At 39.4% G+C, this 20,823-nt stretch overlaps 1 protein-coding gene across 1 annotated transcript in view; it reads right to left on the reverse strand.

Moving 5' to 3' along the window:
* Positions 1-19,742, reverse strand: part of EFHC1 (EF-hand domain containing 1) — a 60,311-nt gene extending 40,569 nt beyond the window's left edge. The window contains exons 1-3 of the mRNA XM_029243062.1: positions 19,555-19,742; positions 11,329-11,550; positions 2,978-3,265 (exon numbers count right to left, since the gene is read on the reverse strand). Coding sequence (XP_029098895.1) covers positions 2,978-3,265; positions 11,329-11,550; positions 19,555-19,617 — 573 coding nt within the window. The 5' untranslated portion in view covers positions 19,618-19,742. The remainder of the gene's footprint in view (positions 1-2,977; positions 3,266-11,328; positions 11,551-19,554) is intronic.
* Between the last annotated feature and the right edge of the window lie 1,081 nt (positions 19,743-20,823).

A 20,823-nucleotide genomic window follows, 5' to 3' on the forward strand; every position in this document is an offset into this window, starting at 1 on the left:
ATGTAGACGCTTCCTGAAGTTGACTGTTCTTCCTGCCTCTTAGAAAAAGCCTAAACTCCTTGAAGTGATTATTCTAAGGTGTCCCAGGAGGAGGGGAGAGAAGGGAATGTCTTTGAGGGCAAGAAGACAGAAAGGGGGAGATTCCCCGAGATTGGAAAACAGACACAGGTTGGTGGGCCTTAGAAGAGCAAGACTCCCCAGGTCTCTGCAGGGACGCTTGGAGAACAGGTGCAGCCAGTCAGCACAGGTGCTCAGAGTCCAGTCTCTTACTCAGCACCAAGCTTCAGGGAGATGCCCTTGGTCACTGGACAACCTAGGGACCCTGCATAGATAACCCCTTTGGGTCTGCAAGTGCTGCTGCTTACTTGCTATCCTTAGGGCTTAGAATCTTTGGCAAAGCTGAGGGTGAACAGAAACACCAGGCCAGTTTGACTGGGGCTCAATTAGGTCTTAAGTTACTTTTAAAAAACAAAATAACATTTCTTGTGCACCTGTATCTGTGGAGTAGGATTCACATCTGTGACAACAGCAGTAATACTTTAGTGAAAATAATAAATTCTAGCTGAGTTCTGGAGCTCTATTTTTTAACATGTGCAGTTCATTCTGTCTATAGGACCATTTATGTGGAGCCATGAGGAGGGGGTGAGAAGGGATGGTGATGATATGTGTGAATGGAGGTGGTTCCTTGTCCAAATCACACTATAAAGCCAGTCTCCTCCTTATCCACTCATAGGTCCAGCTGTAGTGAAAACCATCAAATTAGATAAGATGTGAACAAATCTCAAACTGTTATAGAAGCCAACTTGTAACCTAACATCGATTATTGAAAACATAATGCAATCTAATCATCAGCGCCTGAAATACTCAGCTCTTGTCTATCGTTAGTAATTAAAATACAGCTGATCCCCATTATTCACAAATTTCTGCATTTACAAATTTGTCCTCTTGCTAAAACTTATTTGTAATCAACCCTTGTGGCGCTTTTGTGGTCCTTTGCAGCTGTGCACGGAGCAGTGAAAATTCTGAGTTGCCAGCTGAGGCTGAACAACGTGAAGTTCTGCCTTCTTGTTTTCAGCTTTCCTGGTGAAAACGTGTCCTTTTCATGGTCTATTTGGAGCCACTTTTTCTCACTTAAGTGTTTTCTGTTGGTGATTTTGCTGTCTGAAGTAGCCCCCAAAGAGCAGTGCTGTTTTCTGTTCTCAGTACAAGAAGACTGTGATATGTACTCAGTGCCACTGAACTGTACATCTAAAAATGGTTAAAGTGCTAAATTTCAGGTTATGTATATTTTACCACAGAAAAAAAGGCAGCTGTGATGTATCTTAAGGAAAAAATACAAGTGTCAGCTAAGCTTCATTCAGGCATGACTTACAGTGCTTTGGCCATGACCTCAATGTTAATGAATCAACAATATATTTTAAATATGGCGTCTGTAAACAGAAAGAGCACACAGAACAAGGTAACATTTTGACCAGAGGCTTGTAGAAACCTAACTCTGTATTTCTCTTAGGAGCAATGGTTCAGTATTTGCTAACTCAGTGTTTGTGGCGACTGCACTGAACATAACTACCACTAATAATGAGAACTGACTGTAACTGGCTTAGATCAATGGCTCAGTGATCAACTTGCAAATGTTCAAACTGTCTGTAAAGACACAATTGTAAAAACAATTGTAATACCTTAAATTTATACATTTCATAATTTTTCACTGTCAGCACAATTCTGGAACTGCCTATGATAAAAAGAACTTCAAAACCTAAAAAATGAGAGATCAGAACACATTTGAAGGGGACAGTATCTCAGAGATGGTCTGGCACCTCCACCTTCTACACGGTTTTCTCGGCAGCTCTGGGGCGACAAGCCAAGGATACCATGGCTCCTTTCCTCACTGCCCTGAGGTCCTGTCCCTGCATCATCTCATCAGTGAGGCCTTCCCTGCCCAGCCTTTACATATCGTGCCCCCTCCAACTCCCATCTCCTTTACTCTCTTTAGTTCCTTCCATAGCTCTTAGCAGCATCTGACATATTATACATTTGTTTGCTTATTATTTGTCTCCTCCAACCAGAATGTAATAACCTCCACAAGGGCAAATACTTATACCTGGCACCTAGAACAGTGCCTGGCACACAGCAGGCACTCAGTAACCATTTGCTAAATAAATTACTAAATGAAAAAAATAAATGAGTGAACTCACAGGAGCTCAGTGCATGGTAAAAATTAACCACATTTGGCATTAGGTCACATGGGATTAAAGGCATAAAAAATTCAGGAACTATATTTTTGCTACTAAAATTTTTTTTAAGTGAAACCAATTTGGAATTTATTTACTAATACCTACACTTTGTGCTAAAGAAAGTGCTCTCTCTCGCTCGCTTCTTCCTCTCTCTCTCTCTCTACAATTAAGTATAAGTTATCAAAAAATCCATATTTACGAAATAGAGAAATGGAGGATTTTTCTCACTATAAAAAAGTGTTTTCCTTTACAAATGCTTTTATTCCAGGAATTCTTTAGATAGCAAGTTTCCCTAGAACAAAGCAAGTATGAGTTACGGAAAAAATACGAATTGTACAAAAAATTTTAGGCTCATATCTGCTAATAGTGGTAGTGTTATTTTTGTAAACCCAAACTTCAGCTAAATTGCCCAGTGCCTCTTCCATATTTCTACCCCATCAAGGGAACTAGCTCCCCTATTCTCTATCTGAACTGGCAAGTGAACTGATTTCTTATCAAATGATTCAGCTGTGAAGGGAATTTAACTTTATTTGAATGGATATGTAGCAATATCATTTTGAAAAAAATGATGTCACTACATAGTGATGGCACGTAGGACATAGACAAATGCCAAATTAACCTACACGATAATCCACTCAGGACAGATGATCAGTGCCCTCCTCTTACCCTAACAAGTGACATGTATCCTTCTGTAGATTAGAATAATGCCTAAGCACCACAGCTTCCAAAAACATATACTATACCTGTGTGAACTTGTCACAGTCAACAATGCGGAAAGTTCTGCCATAAATTGTGATGTTTATTCCTCGGTTTAGGTCTTTCCAATGGTAATGGTCTCCCCGGTCATTCTTGGCTAGGCGCTGCCGTTTGATTAACTTGCCTTGAGGGATCCCGGAGTTTTCCACAACAGGCTCTATGACAGACATGCTGTCATCTTCCAGATAGTAGTAAATGTTCACTTGGCGGATCCTGTAATGTTCCTCAGTTGACAGAGGAACATCTTCTTGGAAATAGGCATCAAATTTCAGCACCTGTAATACAAAAAGGAGGGAAAAATGGTGTATTAGTGTCTCATCCAAAAATACCAAGTACCTTCCTGTGCCGAGAACCACTCAGGGAGGTTCGAATACTCATCACTCCCATCTTCTAAGTCAAGGGTTGCCAAACTACGATCATGGGACAAACCTACCCCTGCCACCTGTTTCTGTATAACCTGCAAGCTAAGAATGTTTTCATATTTAAATTGTTGAAAAATCAAAAGAAGAATAAAATTTCCTACGATCATGGGACAAACCTACCCCTGCCACCTGTTTCTGTATAACCCGCAAGCTAAGAATGTTTTCATATTTAAATTGTTGAAAAATCAAAAGAAGAATAAAATTTCAAAACACATGGAAATTATACGAAATAATTAACACGTAATTGCTAATGGTTGCTTTCCCATTACGAGGGCAGAGCTGAGTAGCTGGGCTGCTGCTACGGACTGAACTGTCTCCCACCCCCACAATACTCATATGTTGGAACCCTAACCCCCAACGTGACTGTATTTGGAAATAGGGTCTTTAGGAGGTAATTCGGATTAAATGAGCCCTAAGGGTGGGGCCCTAATCCGACAGAACCGGTGGCTTTGTAAGAAGAGGAAGAGAGCTCCCCCCTCTCTTAGCCCACAGGCACTGAGGAACGGCCACGTGAGGACACAGCAAGAAGGCATCTCTCTGGAAGCCAGGAAGAGAGACTTCACCAGAAACCAAATTAGCAAGAGTCCTGATCTTGGACTTGAAGCCTCCAGAACTGTGAGAAAATTAATTTCTATTGTCTAAGTCACCTGTCTGTCTGTATTTTATTATGGCAGCTCGAACAGACAAAGACAGCTGCAAAGCCCAAAATATTTATTATTTGGCTCTTCACAGAAAAAGCCTGCTGGCCTCTGCTCTAAATATTCAAACTACGTGTTAGACTGTTTATTAACACGTTCCTTGACAAGACGGCTTAAAGATCTTAACTCTACTAGCTTTACTTCAATGTCAAAAATCCCTCTTAGAATTTCCAGAAAGAATAAGAGACTATGACTTTTGGTTTCAAAATGAAAATGAAGTCTCCAGTCCATTTCTTTAGGAGTGCAGTCCCTTGTAGATGCACATTAATGACATATTCATTCTTAGAGACTTTATATGAATGACTCTCAAATCAACAATCCACCATAGACTCTTGGGTGGCGTGTCAATACCCTCATTGTGCTCAGAAACATCTATCCTAGATGAACTAGATGAAGCAAATCCTAGGTCCTCTGGAAGCATCAGCATCAGTGTAAAGTCAAAATGACACATCTACTGTACATTTGAAAAAACACTTAAAAATAACATAAAAAGCTTATGTTGGGAATTCCCTGGTGGTCCAGTGGTTAGGACTCTGCGCTTTCACTGACAAGGACGCCGGTTCGAGCCCTGGTCTGTGCACTAAGATCCTACAAGCGGTGCGGCGTGGCCAAAAAAAAAAAAAGCTCATGTTGACATGCGTTGGGATTTTTAAATGTCTATAATTCTATTTTTAATACTTCTTTTCAGGGCAAGAACGTATTAGAATGATGTTTCAGGGAGGCAAGAGTGTTAACCCAAACCTCTACTAGAGTGAGAGGAACAAACCAAGGAGACTCTTTAGTGAAGACAATTATGGTTCAATGGATGGGAAGATGAGATAATGTATAATGTCTGCTGTGGAAGAACAAGATAAAAAGCAAAAGAGAAGGGGCAGTTGCATAGGAGAAATATGAATATAATGGAGTCAAGACCTTAAAACTCATAATAAAAAGAAGAGATGGATGAATGTAATGGAATGTTTAAAGGAGAAAAATCATATGGTAAAAGCAAAAGACAAAGATCCTTTTAAAGTAACATTTTACAACAGTTGCAAAGAACTGAAAGAGGACATGATCAGTAATTCACGTACGAAATGGTCTGTACCTGAGCCACAGGCTTACACAGATTTACCTGAGAAGATAACTCTGTAGAGCAGACGGTGAGCTGGATTTTAGACTTCCTGAATTCAGCATGCACAGTTACTGTGGCAGGAGGCAACCTGAGACACAGGGCTGGGTTTTGGGAAAGAAGTCAGTATTAGAGGAGAATCAGGATGACTCAACATTCTGACCTGAGCAACCGAGAAAATGGAACTGCTATCAATCTGATACAGAGCAGAATGCAGTGGAGCAGGTTTGGGGGGGTGGGAAACAAAATTAGGGGTTTGGTTTTGAACACGTTTAGTTTCAGATATCCATTGAACATTCAAGAGGAGATGTCAGATAGGCAGTTACATGTAGAATTCAGGACACAATTCACTGTGTAAAGCAGGGGTCCCCAACCCCCAGGCCGCACAGCAGGACATGGGTGGCTGGCGGGCAAGTGAAACTTCATCCGTATTTACAGCTGCTCCCCATCGACTGCGTTACCACCTGAGCTCCACCTCCTGTCAGCAGAATTATTTCATTATATATTACAATGTAATAATAATAGAAATAAAGTGCACAGTAAGTGTAATGCACTTGAATCATCCCAAAACCTTTACCCGCCCCTCTCCCCGGGGTCCGTGGAAAAACCGTCTTCCACGAAACCGGTCTGAGGTGCCAAAAAGGTTGGGGACTGCTTGCGTAAAGGACATTTCAAGGCATGAGTCTGGACCAAAGTAGTGAGCATAGACAAAGAAGAAAACGAAAGATTGAAGCCTGGGGCACCCCCAGTTTCCTATGCCATCTGTTTTCTAAGATGAAGGGGATGAAAATACCTTTGGCAACAGGAACCTGGCCTCAGAATGGGAGGCTGGGAAAAGATACACACACATTTTAAAGGCTCAAATAATCAGAATTTTTTGCATTCTGTATTTTAAAATGTTAATGATAATGAGTTATTTAAAAACAAACCTTATAGACTTATGCCATGTGATCAGTACAAATGAATCCTAATCTCCTATCTTTGTACATTTACAGTAGTGAATTGTGACCGCATGATCACTTTGTAAAATCCAAAACATTCCTTTTGAAGCAAAGAAAAATTAAATAATGCAAAATTAAATAATGCACAGTAAAAGTGTTCGCTTTATATTCATTCTAGTACATTCAGATTGTGCAGGGAAAAGAAGTAACTGATTATGTATATATGGTATATTTGGTATTTATTGAAGAAACTGACTATTCAGTTAGCTAGGGCACTAAATTCTTATGTTCTCGGTTATTTGGGAGTTTGTTGTCTGACATAAACTGTAAGTGGTAAAAAATTTTACCCATTAAAAAAAAAACCCTAGAAGTTTTTTTCTGTCTGTACATTTATCTCTGATTTTTTAATATGAATCAGTTTGTGCAATAAAGTACTTGGGTTTCCTCTGGCATATGATCTATATATATGGCTAAAACTACATGTTTTCACCATGTAAGTCATATTACAGAGAGCCAGACCAACATGTGAAGACTCAGGAAAAAATACTCTAACCCTGAATGTACTTATTTATTTGACTGTTAATCAAAAAGGCACTTAGCTACTTATTAAGAACAGAATTAAGAGTTCTGTGCTCCACCCAGAAAGAAATGACTAGAAAAGAGTTAATCTAGGAAAACTGTTTAGCAAGTAGTTAAGATAACATTAGCTTTCCCAGGTAGAATAAGAAGGAAATATATTATGTAAAAAGGAAGGAAAAAGTAATATTTAGATACTGTGTTTAAAAATTTATTTTTCATGGAATTTTACAGCTGGATAGATTCCTACATGTATTCTAACTAATTATATAGATGAGGACACTAAATACTGAGAGTCCTCAAGGTGCCAACACAACACCCAGAATTAGAATCCAAGTCTCCTAACTCCCAGGAAGTGCTCAGAATGCCCCAAGAAACTTGGAACTATTCGCAATGATGTCAAATTGATGGGGAAGACGCTGAATATTTTCATATCACATACAATTATAAAAAGCCTAGGTACACTTTTTAAATTATTTTTTAGTTTACTCTATTATATCTGTGCATTGTATGCTCAGCTTGCCAATTTTCAGCAGTGACACTAATATGTTAATTTTATTTCTTAAATAATGATTCATCTCATTTTTTTCAACTAATATTTATTGAGTACCAATCACAGAATAGACCAGATGAGTCCTTGCGCTAATGAAGTATACACTCAAGTAGGACAGATAAACACTAAACAAATCAGCAATACAAACTGTAATACACTACTGTGAAGGAAACAAAAAAATGATAGAGAAAAATACGGAGGGACCACCTTAGCATAGTGGCCAGAAAAAGCTTCATAGAAAGTCACACTGAAGGATGAGATGGAGTCAGCTGCTTAAGAGCAGAGGGAAAGCTATTCCAGGTAGGGGGAACAGCACATGCAAAGGTCCTGGGGTAGTGTATTACAATCTCAAGAAAATAAGGAAAATAAATCTAGTGTGACTGAAACACAGTGGGTGAGGAAAAGAGAGGCCCAGGAAAAAGCTGCAGAAACAGCAGGGAGGGCCAGGTCTCGTGGTGACTGCAGGGAACCTGTACAGTTGTATATATGATGAGAAAGCCATGGAGAAGTATTTTGGTCAGTACGTGACATGTTCTGATATTTATTTTTAAAAGACAGGCCTGGCTGTTCTGTGGAAAATGAATTAATGTTAATAGTGGAGTTGGAAATATGTAAATGGATTAGTTATATATTTTAGAGACAGAAATGACAGAGCTTGATGATAAGATTGGATGTGGGTTTTGAGGGAAAAGAAGAGTCAAGGATGACTTTCAGGAAGGGGGGGATAAATTAGGAGTTTGGGATTAACAGATACATACTGCTATATGTGAAATAAATAACCAACAAGGACCCACCGTATAACTCAGGGAACTATACTCAATATTTTGTATAATAACCTTATAATAATAAGGGAAAAGAATCCGAAAAAGAATATATATATATATGTATAACTGAACCACTTTGCTGTACACCTGAAACACACATTGTAAATCAACTATACTTCAATTAAAAAAATAAAATTAAAAAAATTTTTTAAAAAGGATGACTTTCAACTGGGGGCTAGAGCAGCTGGGTAGTGGTAATGTTCCCCCTGAGAAGTGATATCATCAGAGCTGTGCTTTGGGGAATAAACCAAGCAGTAGACCTGTTATGAGCATAAAAAACATGAGACTAATACAACAGTTAACAACATGTTAGCTGTTAACACGCTGCTTGTCTGAACTAAGATAGCGGGAGAGGAAAGGGAAGTGAGAGATACTCGACTCAGCAAATCACTGAATGTGGGGAGTGAAGCAAGAAAGAGCCAAACGCGGCTCAGGTTTCAAGCTCTTCAAGCTTGGATTACCGAGGAGAACACAGAAAGAGCACATTTGCGGGAAAAGGTGATGAGCTGAGCTACAGACACACAGACCCTGAGGTGCCAACAGCTCATCAGGTGAAGAGATCCCGCGGCAGGTCTGGAGTTTCAATAAGGTCAGAATTGGAAATAAACATTGATAGTTGTCTACCTTGAGATGACAGCTGAAAACACAAAAGTGGGTGAAATCTCTCAACAATATAGAATAAGGAATGAGAACAGAACCTTGAAAACACTTACCGTTAATAAATGAGAGGAGGAAGGAAGGCCAGAGCAGGAGCATTGAGAGAGACAGAGAGAGAGAAGAAAACCAGGAGAGTGAAGAGTCCTGGTAGCAAAAGAAAAGCAGAGTTTCAAAGAGGAAACGGGGTCAGCAATGGCAGATGTTGTAAACAGGTAAAAGAGAATGCTGGTAAAGAAAACCTCTCCAGATCTGACAAGTAAAACAACACTGGCTACTAAGAAAAAGGAGTTTGGGGCTCGAGGGTGAAGAAGTCAGCTTCTAAGTGAAGTGACAATCAAGTGAGGAAAAAAGTTGCTTAAAGGGTTACAAGTAGAAAGAAGGTTTCTTAAGACAGGATGGTATGACCCTAGGTAGAGAAATACTCACCTGAGTGTTTGAAATGGCAGCAGGATGGAAGTTAAAGATGAAGAGGATGAAAGAAGAACACCAGGAACACAGAGTGGCGAAGTTAGCCTGGGAAATGGATACAGTGGGTGATGATGACGAGAACCATACGGGAGCAAAGAGAAAGATGCAGGCACTCCTTGGAGATATCCTGGTCTTTATAATCTGCGTAAGAAATACTTACATTCTAAGGATGAGGAACGGTACAAAGAATGTCCAAAACATGGACAAATATGTTGGCTATTAAGTGGACTTCTGGGTATTACCAAAAAATTTAAACTCTGATCTAATTAAGAAAACCCATAGTTTTCTTATCACAAAAAAAAATCCTAGTTTCAAAACCATGCATTTAACTACTCTACCTCATTATCTATGGTAAGAATCATTTATAGAAAATGGTGATGATCCAAGTAAAACGAATAGGAAAACAAAAATGTAAATATTCTTTTCATGAGCACTATCTTTAAAGAAATGACTTACAAATAATATTTTAAAAGTATAAATTAAGTAATGACAATTAGCATAAAATTACATAGAAAAACAAAAACTAAGAAGCTTATTTCCTATTCTGGCACAATTCTCCCTCTTTTAATTTCATTAATACTTTTTTTCTTAAGTCTTTACTGAATTTGTTACAATATTGCTTCTGTTTTATGTTTTGGTTTTTTGGTCGCGAGGCATGTGGGATCTTAGCTCCCCGACCAGGGGTCGAACCTGCACCCCCTGCATTGGAAGGCAAAGTCTTAACCACTGGACCATCAGGGAAGTCCCTCATTAATACTTTATCACGTTCTAGTTTACGATAGTTATTTGCGATTGTTTTCAGTAAAAATTGAACCTAACCATTTGTATCTTGATAAACTGTTAAATGCCTATCCCACTCCTCTCTTGTATTTTCACCCCTTTCCCTTTTCTACTGGTTTTGCAGTGCCTGTCACAGCTGTAAATAAACAAGAGAAACAAGAAAAAGGTAAAGAAATACCCAGTCATATCACTGATATGGATGTTTAGGTTCAGCCTATAAGTGGACATGTCAACGTGTTTGTATCAAATCAGTTAGTTGAGATGGGGAAGGGGAGATGATATAGATTACGTCTGATACATTAAAAACATTTTTAATTAAGTGATTGTTAATGTAAATGGCATATTTTCACCACTAGATTATTTTGTACCTTCCAGCCTCTAGCTTCAACAGAGGCTGGAAGGTACAAAATACCTTTATTAATAAATTTTTATTTATTAATAAAGATTGGCCAGCTGGATGAAAATGGTATAGACATTTAACAAAAATAATAAAATGAAACGTAAGACCAAAAAAAGAGAGAAATAAGATAGGCTAGGAGTAAATGAAGAAAGCTAACTTATAAAAACTAGTCAGTAGTTCTCACAGCCAGTTATACATAAAAATCATCTAGAAATTAAAATCAGTGAGGGCTGGGGCAACATCCAAGTTTCTTAAAAGTCCCACCAGTAATTCTGCTGCATGGCTAGGGTTAGGACAAGCTCACCTTAGTGAAAAGAGGAAGCTCAGTGACAAGGAAAACCAAGGATGATGTGGAAATGTTAACAGACGGAAATAAAGTAACTCACATTACAAAAACATAAGGGTAAATAAGACACAAACAAAAATGTTATACTACCCTTTGGTTATATTATGCCAAATCTGAAATGTTCCCTGAAAAACAAAACTTATGGAGACAGCCTGGAGAAAACCGACAACAGATGAAGTCATTGTCACGATGACACTCTGCACTACACAGAGATTAAGGATCTGTCATTACTACAGAATACAGGATTTTTAAAAAGTAGAAAACACAGAACAGGTAAACACAGCAATATGAACTCAAGAATTCAGAACTCATCCAACTTTTTTAAACTGTATTTAGAAAATATTTCAGTGACGTCTACAGGGAATTATTTTCCGTAATCGGCTTCCTGAGTAAAGAAAGGGTCTTTCAATCCTGAGTTCAGCTGTCTATGACTAAGGGTTGAGGCATTTGAACAATTTTCTCCTCAGAGTATCTGGAAAGGCTGTGGTTTACTGTTGACTTTTCTGCAAACAGTTGGCTCTCAGAGATTTGAATTCAGGGGGTACCCTTCCATCCCAGATGATACCTTTTTGTCGAAAGCCACATAGGCAGGAATGAATTCTGCGCGGGGGGCCTGCTTGGGCTGGCCGTACGTGAGGACTGGTGCCTTGCTGGCAAGCTTGTCCAGCTCAGCCTGAGACAGCTGGCTGACCTGGAGCCGGTCCCCGCCGATCCCAACTGTTGGATGTCGAACAACTGCATAGCCATTCCTATAGCCAAGCGTCTGGCTTCTATGAAATGCTGTTTTCTGAAGAAAAAAACGAAGTGTGTCTTTATATTATAAATATTTGTTAGGTAAAAAAGCTAACTTTCAACAATATAACTTCAACCTTTGTTTATAAACATCCACAAACCTTACATCAAAAAGTTTACCTACTTTAGAAGGTTCTTGTACTTTAAGCTAAAACACTCAGCCAGAAAGGAGGAGGGATGCAGCAGCCTGATCTTGAAATAAAACTTAAAGCCCTGCTGCTGAAAGTCCAATTTAATTACCAGCTCACTTTCCACAAAAGGCTAAAATATTATCTCATGTATACTCCTAATTTTGTACTAGTCTTCCCATGTTTTTCATTTTATCTGGTGGTCATAAACCATGGAACTGAGAAGATCTAGTTCTGTGAAATGAATTTTTACCTGAAATGAAACAAAGGCCCTCTTGCTACAGTGATGCTAATATATTCATATAACTTTTTAGAAAGCAAATGGATATTACAGACTTAAACTGAACAGACTTGAACTCAATAATTCCACCCCCAATCCTTTAAGGATATAACCCAAAATTACAGGAAAGAACAATATGTCTAAGGCTGACCATTATAATGTTCAATAGTTATAATAGTAAATTATAATAGTTATAACTACAATAGTAAAACATGCCATGGGAAACAATCTAAAAGACAAGCATGAGTAACTGATGGAAAGCTCACCTAATGGGCTATTATGCAGCCATTAAAGACCATGTGGTAATCTGGGAAAAATATTTATGATTTAATAAGTCCAAAAAAGCAGCTTACAAAATTATATCATATTAATTATAAGCATGCAAACACGTGCACAAAAAAGGCTAGACTTGGAGAATGTTCTCTGTCTGTACTATACATTTCTGAATTATGGTTTTTTTTTTTTTTTTACAATCAACACATTTTTATTGGTAAATGGAAAAAACAAAAGATTACAGAAAAAAAGTGGAAAGGAAATATTTTTGAAGGCAGAGGAGACCAAAACAGTGGCATAGGATACCCAGCCTCCCCATCCCTCCACGAAGATCAATGGTTGGACAGCTGTCCATGAACACCTCTGGAAGAGGTCCAGAGTCCATTTAGGAGGTTTCAGCAACACAGTAAAACAAAAAACTGAGGATATTCACACAGGAAGAGAAGGAAGACAACCCATTTTCTCTGCATCATCCCATCCCCCAAGCCAGCACTGTTCAGCCCCAGGAGGCAACTTCCCCTCAACCAGGAAAGGAAAAGCAGGGTGGGCAGTCAGCTCTCCAGTCGTTTGGAGACAGTGCACGAAGGTCCCACCTCAGTTTCACCCCACAGACTAGTGAAGTAGAAGTGTACAGAGCCAGTTAGGAACAAGGAAGAAAAAAGTAGGGGCTACTGGCAGCACCCATTCAGTGGGAGCCACTGTGGTTCACAGAGACCTGCTTGGCAGACAAACAGCAGATTTTGACCCACAGCCAACAGCCAGCATAGCTGCAGCTGCCATGTAGCCCCTGCAGACTTCACCAGCTTTTGTCCCACAGGCATTCAGGGTTGCCCAGGCCACCACCTGAGTCCCTCCTGGCTCCCTCCTCTCCCCTGTCCCCAGCAGAGCCCAGGAACCACACAGGCAGCCAGCTTAGGCCTCTAGAAAGCGATGAAGAAAAAAACTGCCAACCAAGAGTACTTTACCCAGAAAAGTTGTCCTTCAGAAATGAAGGCAAGATAAAGACTTTTCCTAATAAGTATAAGCTAAAGGACTTTGTCACCACTAAGTTTGCCTTACATGAAATGCTGAAAAGAGTTCTTTGAGCTGAAACAAAAAGGTGTTTATTAGTAACATGAAACTATACAACACACTGGTAAAGGTAAAGGGAGACACCCTAATACTGTAACATGGTGATGTGTTATCTACTTTACTATAAAGACTACTTAACCCTAGCTTCAACAATTTGTTAATGGATACACTATACAAAAAGATGTAAATGGTGACATCAAAAAAATAAGGGGTGGGGAGTAAAAGGGTAGATTTTTATGTGAACAAATACGGTTGATCTGAAGGGCGAAATAGACAACAAAACAATTATAGCAAGGGACTTCAGTACCCCACTCTCAACAATGGACAGATCAGCCAGAGAAAAAAAATCAACAAGGAAAACACTGCACTTGAACCATACTTTAGATCAAAGAGACCTAACACACACATACAGAACAATCCATTCAACAGCAGCACTCTTTATTCTCAAGCATGTGCAAAACATTCTCCAGTATAGATCATATGATAGGCCACAAAATAAGTCTCAGCAATTTAAGAAGACTGAAATCATACCAAGTGTCTTTTCCAATTACAATGGCATGAAACCAGAAATCAATAAGTGGAGGAAAGCTGGAAAATTCACAAATATGTGAAAATTAAAAAACACACTCCTGAACAACCAATGAGTCAAAGAAATCAAACGGAAGTTTTTAAAATCTTGAACAGATGAAAATGGAAGCACAAAAATGAAAATCTACAGGATGCTGCAAGAGCAGGTTTAAGTTTATAATGATATATGCCTGCATTGAGAAATAAGATCTTAAATAAACCACTTCGCTTTATACCTCAAGAAACTAGAAAAAGAAGAACTAAGCCCAAAGTCAGCAGAAGAAATGAAATAATAAAGATCAGAGCAGAAATAAATGAAATAGACACTAGAAAAATAGAAATGATCAAAGAAACTAAGCTGTTTTTTTGAAAAGACAAACAAAATTGACAAACCTTTAGCTAACTGATTAAGAAAAAAGAGAGAGGACTCAAATAAAATCAGAAATGAAAAGGGAGACATTATAACTGATAGTATAGAAATACAAAGAAGCATGAGAGTCTACTATGAATAATTACATGCCAACAAACTGGATAACCTAGAAGAAATCGATAAACTCCTAGAAATGTACAACCTAGCAAGACTGAATCATGAAGAAATAGAAAATCTGAACAGACCAATAACAAGTAAGGAAACTGAATCAGTAATCAAAAACCTAATAGAGAAAAGCTTGGGACCAGATGGTTTCACTGGTGAATTCTACCAAACATTTAAAGCAGAATTAATGCCAGTCCTTCTCAAATGCTTCCAAAAAACTGAAGAGGAGGGAACACTCCCAAACTCATTTTATAAAACTAGCATTACCCTGATACCAAAGCCAGATAAGGAAACTACAATAAAATGACAGACCAATATCTCTGATGAACACAGATGTAAAAATCCTCAACAAAATACCAGCAAACCAAATTCAACAGCACATTAAAAGAGTCATACACCATGGTCAAGTGGGACTGATTTCTGAGATGCAAGGATGGTTTAACATGTGCAAATAAATAAATGTGATACACACATCAACAGAATGAAAGATAAAAATCACATGATCATCTCAACAGATGCAGAAAATGCATTTGGCAAAATACAATATCCTTTCATGATAAAAATGCTCAAAAAATTGGGTATAGAAGGAACATACCTCAACACAATAAAGTCCATAGATGACAAACCTACAACTAACATCATACTCAAAGGTGAAAGGTTGAAAGCTTTTCCTCTAAGATCAGTAACAAGACAAGAATGCCTACTCTCACCATTACTATTCAACATAGTACTGGAAGTCCTTGTTAGAGCAATCAGGCAAGAAAAAGAAATAAATGGCATCCAAATAGGAAAGGAAGAAGTAAAACTGTCTTTGTTTGCAGATGATATGATCTTATACTTATAAACCTTAATGACTCCACCAAAAAACTGTTAGAACGAGTCAACAAATTCAGTAAAATTCCAGGATACAGAAATCAACATACAAAAAATCAGCTGTGTTTCTACACACCAACAGTGAACTACCTGAAAGAGAAATTAAGAAAACAATCTCATTTATGATAGCATCAAAAACAATAAAATACTTAGGAATAAATTTAACCAAGGAGGTGAAAGGCCTGTACACTGAAAACTACAAGCTTTTGATGAAAGAAACTGAAGATAACACAAATAAATGAAAAGAAACGCATATTCATGTTTTGGAAGAATTAATATTACTAAAATGTCCATACTACCCGAAGCCATCTAAGAGTCAATGCAATCAGTATCAAAATTCCAATGGCATTTTTCACAAAAATAGAAAAAAAAAATCCTAAAATTTTTATGGAGCCACAAAAGACTCTTAATAGCCAAGCAATCCTGAGAAAGAACAACAAAGTTGGAGGCATCCTGATTTCAAACTATACTACAAAACTACAGTAATCAAAACAATATGTATTGGCAGAAAAATAGACACATAGACCAATGGAACAGAACGGGGAGCCCAGAAATGAACCCTCACATATACAGTCAACTAATCTTTGGCAAGAAAGCCAAGAATACACAATGAAAAAAGGATAGTCTTTTCAATAAATGGTGTTGGGAAAACTGGATAACCATGCAGAAGAATGAAACTGGATCCCTATCTTACACCACTCACAAAAATTAATTCAAAATGGATTAGACTTAAACATAAGACCTGAAACTGTAAAACTCCTAGAAGAAAACATAGGAAAGCTCCTTGACATTGTTCTAGGCAATGATTTTTTGGATCTGACAACACAAGCATAAGAAACAAAAGCAAAAATAAATAAATAAATGGGACTACATTAAACTAAAAAGCTTCTGCACAGCAAAAGAAACCATCAACAAAATGAAAAGGCAACCTGCAGAATGGGAGGAAAATGTGCAGATCATGTATCTAATAAGGGGTTAATATCCAATATATAAAGAACTCATACAACCCAATAGCAAAACAAAAACAATCCAAATAAACAAAGTCTGGTTAAAAAATGGGCAGAGGAAAAAAAAATGGGTAGAGGAACTGAATAGATATTTTTCCAAAAGAAGACATACAAATGGCCAAGAGGTATGTGAAAAGGTGCTTGACATCACTAATCATCAAGGAAATGCCAATTAAAACCACAATTAGATAACATCTCACACCTGCTAGGATGGCTATCATCAAAAAGACAAGAGCTAACAACTGTTGAAAAGGATGTGGAGAAAAAAACCCTTGTGGGAATGTAAATTGGTACAGCCATTATGGAAAACCGTGTGGAGGTTCCTCAAAAAATTAAAAACAGAACTACCATACAGTCCAGCAATCTCATTTTTGGGTATATATCCAAAGGTAATGAAAAGAGGATCTTGAAGAGATACCTGCACCCCCTTGTTCAATACAGCATTATTCATAATAGCCAAGATATGGAAACAATCTGTTTCAAGCAATGGATAAAGATATGACATATATGTGTGTATGAATGTGTATATACATATCTATACATGTATATACAATGAAATAGTATGCAGCCATGAGAAAGAAGGAAATCCTACCATTTCTGACAACTTGGATGAAACTTGAGGGCATTATGTCAAGTGAAAAACGTCAGCAAGAGAAAGACAAATACTGTATGCATGATATCATTTATATGTGGAATCTAAAAAATCCAAACTCATAGAAACAGAGAGTAGAGTGGTGGTTACCAGGGGGTGGAGGCAGAAGAAATGGGGAGAGAGTGGTCAAAGGATACAAACTTCCAGTTTATTCAGTTATAAAATGAAATCATTCTGAGGATCTAAGGTACAGCATGATGATTATAGCTAACAATGGTGTATTATATACTTGAAAGTTGTTAAGAGAGTAGATCTTAAATGTTCTCATCACAAAAAGGAAATGGTAATTATATGACTGGATGGAGGTGTTAGCTAATGCTATGGTGGTGATCATTTTGCAAAATACAAGCATATCAAATCAACAGGTTGTACACTTTAAATTTATACATCAATTATATCTCAATAAAGTTGGAAAAAAGTGGAAGGGAAAATTAGAGATTATGTCAATTTTATGGAAATTTTTTTCCTTTTTCTGTTCTTCGCAATGTTGCTTTCAAAATCATATTTACACACATACATATATATACACACATAAATCATAAAATATTTTTTATGAAAAAAATTACTGACTTACCTAATTTCTTTGCAGCCCAACCAACCATCTCTCAGGATCTGTACTAGCATAAAAGGTGCAATAGAGTAAGCTTCTTTTGCTAAGAGTTATGGACTGTGAACTTTATTTTATGGGTTGTACATTCAGGGTCACATATCAGTTGACAGGACATAACACAAATGACACAGAACAAAATGGGCTGAGTTGACTTCATCACTGGGTAACCTGTGTAACTTCAAGCTCCTCTTCTCCCACCTCTAAAGACAGAAGCAACACCAGCTGCTTCATTTGCTTTTCCCGTTTGAGACAGACATCTCTACCACCACTCAGCTATACGACCTTTATCAGTGGACTTCAAGGGCACCCCAGGCAAGGCCACCTCAGGCTCCCCACCTTAGTTCCTGTGGTTCATCTTCTGAAGGTCTTGAGAGTTACACATACCTAGTCTTTCAGGGCTGAAGACAGTGATCATGTTTTTCACATATCAAAATAAGGCAAAATGGCTGACACTTGGCCAGTGTATTTAAAATCTGAAATATGTCCAATGCACAGTTCATCTTACTTGTAGTACGGCAATATATGTTCTCAGAGCCTGGCACCTCCAACCCACACCTCTGTAATCCCAAATCAAATCAACCCTGCCCCATGGGTAACCCACACTCACCAACAGCAAATGGTAAGCTGTTCCTGCACAGGGCAGGAACGTGCCTACAACATTTTTAAGTTTCATAAAACTGAAAAGTCCACTGAAGCAAAAAATCTACAATGCTGTGTCTTAATGCAGGAATAACTATGAAGAAGAGATTCAGAATCCAAATTCCCTCACCAAACAGTCAATTTCAATTCATTCTCCCAAAGAAAATAAATTGACTATGTATTTTATCTGACCTTCATGATCACGGAGAGGAACTTATAAATTATTAAACTATATAAATATAAATTATTATCGTTTCATCTCTGATAATCAGCCTATCGGCCTACTGAATCTTAATGTTGATATTCCAACATATATTTCAGTAACCCTGAAATTTCAGAATTAAATAATAATTTTGTCAAGGGCTAAACTATGTCAGAGAAAAAAAACACAAGCCTATTTTTTTTTCTCTTCAATTTTGTCTACAGGATGCAACTAAAAACACAAAGTAGGGGAAGAGTGAAACAAAATCTAAATAGGAATCTTTTATAAAAATGTTAAAGCGAAAAGAAAAGGGCTAGGAGAAGAAAAAACAGCAACGAATCAACTGTAGTGGAGGGAATTTATGTGGAATTATCTCCTACAAAGCACCTGAGGATGGTTTGGGAGGAAGACGGCCAAGTGTTGAAAGCCTAACTTTTGGAGAAAGAACAACTGGGAAAGAAGGTTAAACAAGAACAGGGTGAAGGTGGGACCAGACTGTAGAAAAGGGATGAGGTGTGGTAGACGCATAAATAAGAAGGGAGGAGACTGCAATAAAGGACCTGGCAGAAAGAAGCCAATGGGTGGAAGTGGTAAATAAGACAGGAAATGCAGCTGGGAGTGGGAGCGCTTACTAGGTCTAGGATTCAGAAGAGGAAGAACGCGGGCGGGAAAGATCGGCCTGGGGAGAGTGGGTGGGATGGGGCTGTGGAAATAAGGATGAAGGTGTAGAGAGGCTGAGTCGGGGAAAGGGCCCAGACTAGGAGGGAGGGTTTAAGGGTGGAGCTCATCAGAGAAGGGTATGGGGGTGGGAGAATGAGCTAGGGAGAGGACCGAGGGAGAGCTCGGGAGCAAGGTGGGGAAATCAGTGATCTAGAGGAGGCAGAGGCTTGAGGAGAGCAGCAAGTAAGAACGCTGGGAGGCCAAGACACTGCCAGGGTGGAGTGGAAAAACTAGAGAGGGATGGGCGGAGGGCAAAATGGGACAGGGAGGGTGAGGCTGGGTGAGGGAGAAAAGAGAACAAGGTTGGGGCAGAGGGACGGGTTTGAAGGGAAAGAGGACAAACTCGAGCGGACGAGAAAGGAGACGCAATCTTTCGAGCAGCTGCGAGCCCTCCGAGGCCGCCCGGGGGTGGGGGCAGGGGGTTGGGCAGAGAAGTCCTCACCGTGGAGTCCTTAAAGGACATGCCCGGGAGAAAAGGCAGGCCATGCACTGGGTTGGACATCATCGCAGCCGCTCTCGCCGCGGCCACCTCGGTCGGGTTTGGTCCTCCCGCCTTGCCGGGGGGGCCAGCGGCTCCTTGGTAACGCCAAACATTCCGAGAGCTCGCGGCAGAGCGCCCGGGCCTGAGGCGCAGGCGTGCTGGGTCTGCGCGTGCGCAGCCCGCGGGACTGGGCGCTCTCGCGGGAGTGTGGCCTCGGCGAGCTGGCCCCGCCCCTCCCCCCTCGGGACCTAGCGACGTGAGAGCGGGTGGGAGGGGCGGGAGGAGGCTGTTGTGATGAAGGGATGGTTCTCGCCTTGAGGTCCAGGGTCGGGGCGGGCCCTTAGATCTGTTAGAGGGGAAGGGGCGGTCCTTCCTTCGCTCCAACGCAGTCCTCACCGCGCTCCGCCCGCTCTCTCTTCTCCCACCTGTGGGAAAAGGGCTCTTGTCCCAGTTCACACTGAAGTGTCAGTGGTTGGTTCCGGTTGAAAGTGTTACCTTTCTCGGACCCGTGCTTCCCTGGGGCCAGGGGTTGCGGATTATTCGTGGTTATAACTCTGTTGCTCAAGGATGTTCAATGAACAAATGCAACCATCTGGTCCCTAATCCTCCCACTACAGCATTCTGGTTTTTTCCACTTTACCTTTCTTTATTCTACTGTCAATCCCTGCACTTCTGCACCCTCCCAGTTGTTGGCCGGGCCTTTGGGTCTTACACATTCACCGCAGGACACTCAATATTTGTTGACTGAAGAGCTACAGGGCGCTCGTGTCAATTCTCCACGTCTCTAGTATCTACCTACTCGCAGCTGTAATGAAAAGATCAGAACCAAGAAGGGAAACGCATCTCCTTCAAAGAGAAAACTAAGTCATAAGAAAAAAGCAAATAAGTGTGGCGACATATTATCAAAATCATAGGTACTCTTTTTACAAAACTTGTTTAAATTACTATCCCTTAAAAGAAATGTAATCCTATTCCTGAAACATTTTCAGGAAAGAAAAAACAAGCTATCCAGCAGCACTGAGGAGCTTAAAAAGAAAAAAAGCAAACAAAACCCAGCTGCCCAGACATTGGATTCATCGGGTCTGAAATGAGTCTCAGGCATCTGATTTTTATAACAGCTGTTTCTGATAATGAGCCAGTTTAGGAACATGATAAAGTAACAGACCTCAATCAGAAGGCATCCGCGTCATGGGGTAGTTTACTGCCAATACAGACACAGAAGCTTTAGTT

This window comes from Monodon monoceros, unplaced genomic scaffold (assembly GCF_005190385.1).
Source record: "Monodon monoceros isolate NGI ecotype Baffin Bay Population unplaced genomic scaffold, NGI_Narwhal_1 Super_Scaffold_3, whole genome shotgun sequence".
NCBI classification, from domain to species: domain Eukaryota; kingdom Metazoa; phylum Chordata; class Mammalia; order Artiodactyla; family Monodontidae; genus Monodon; species Monodon monoceros.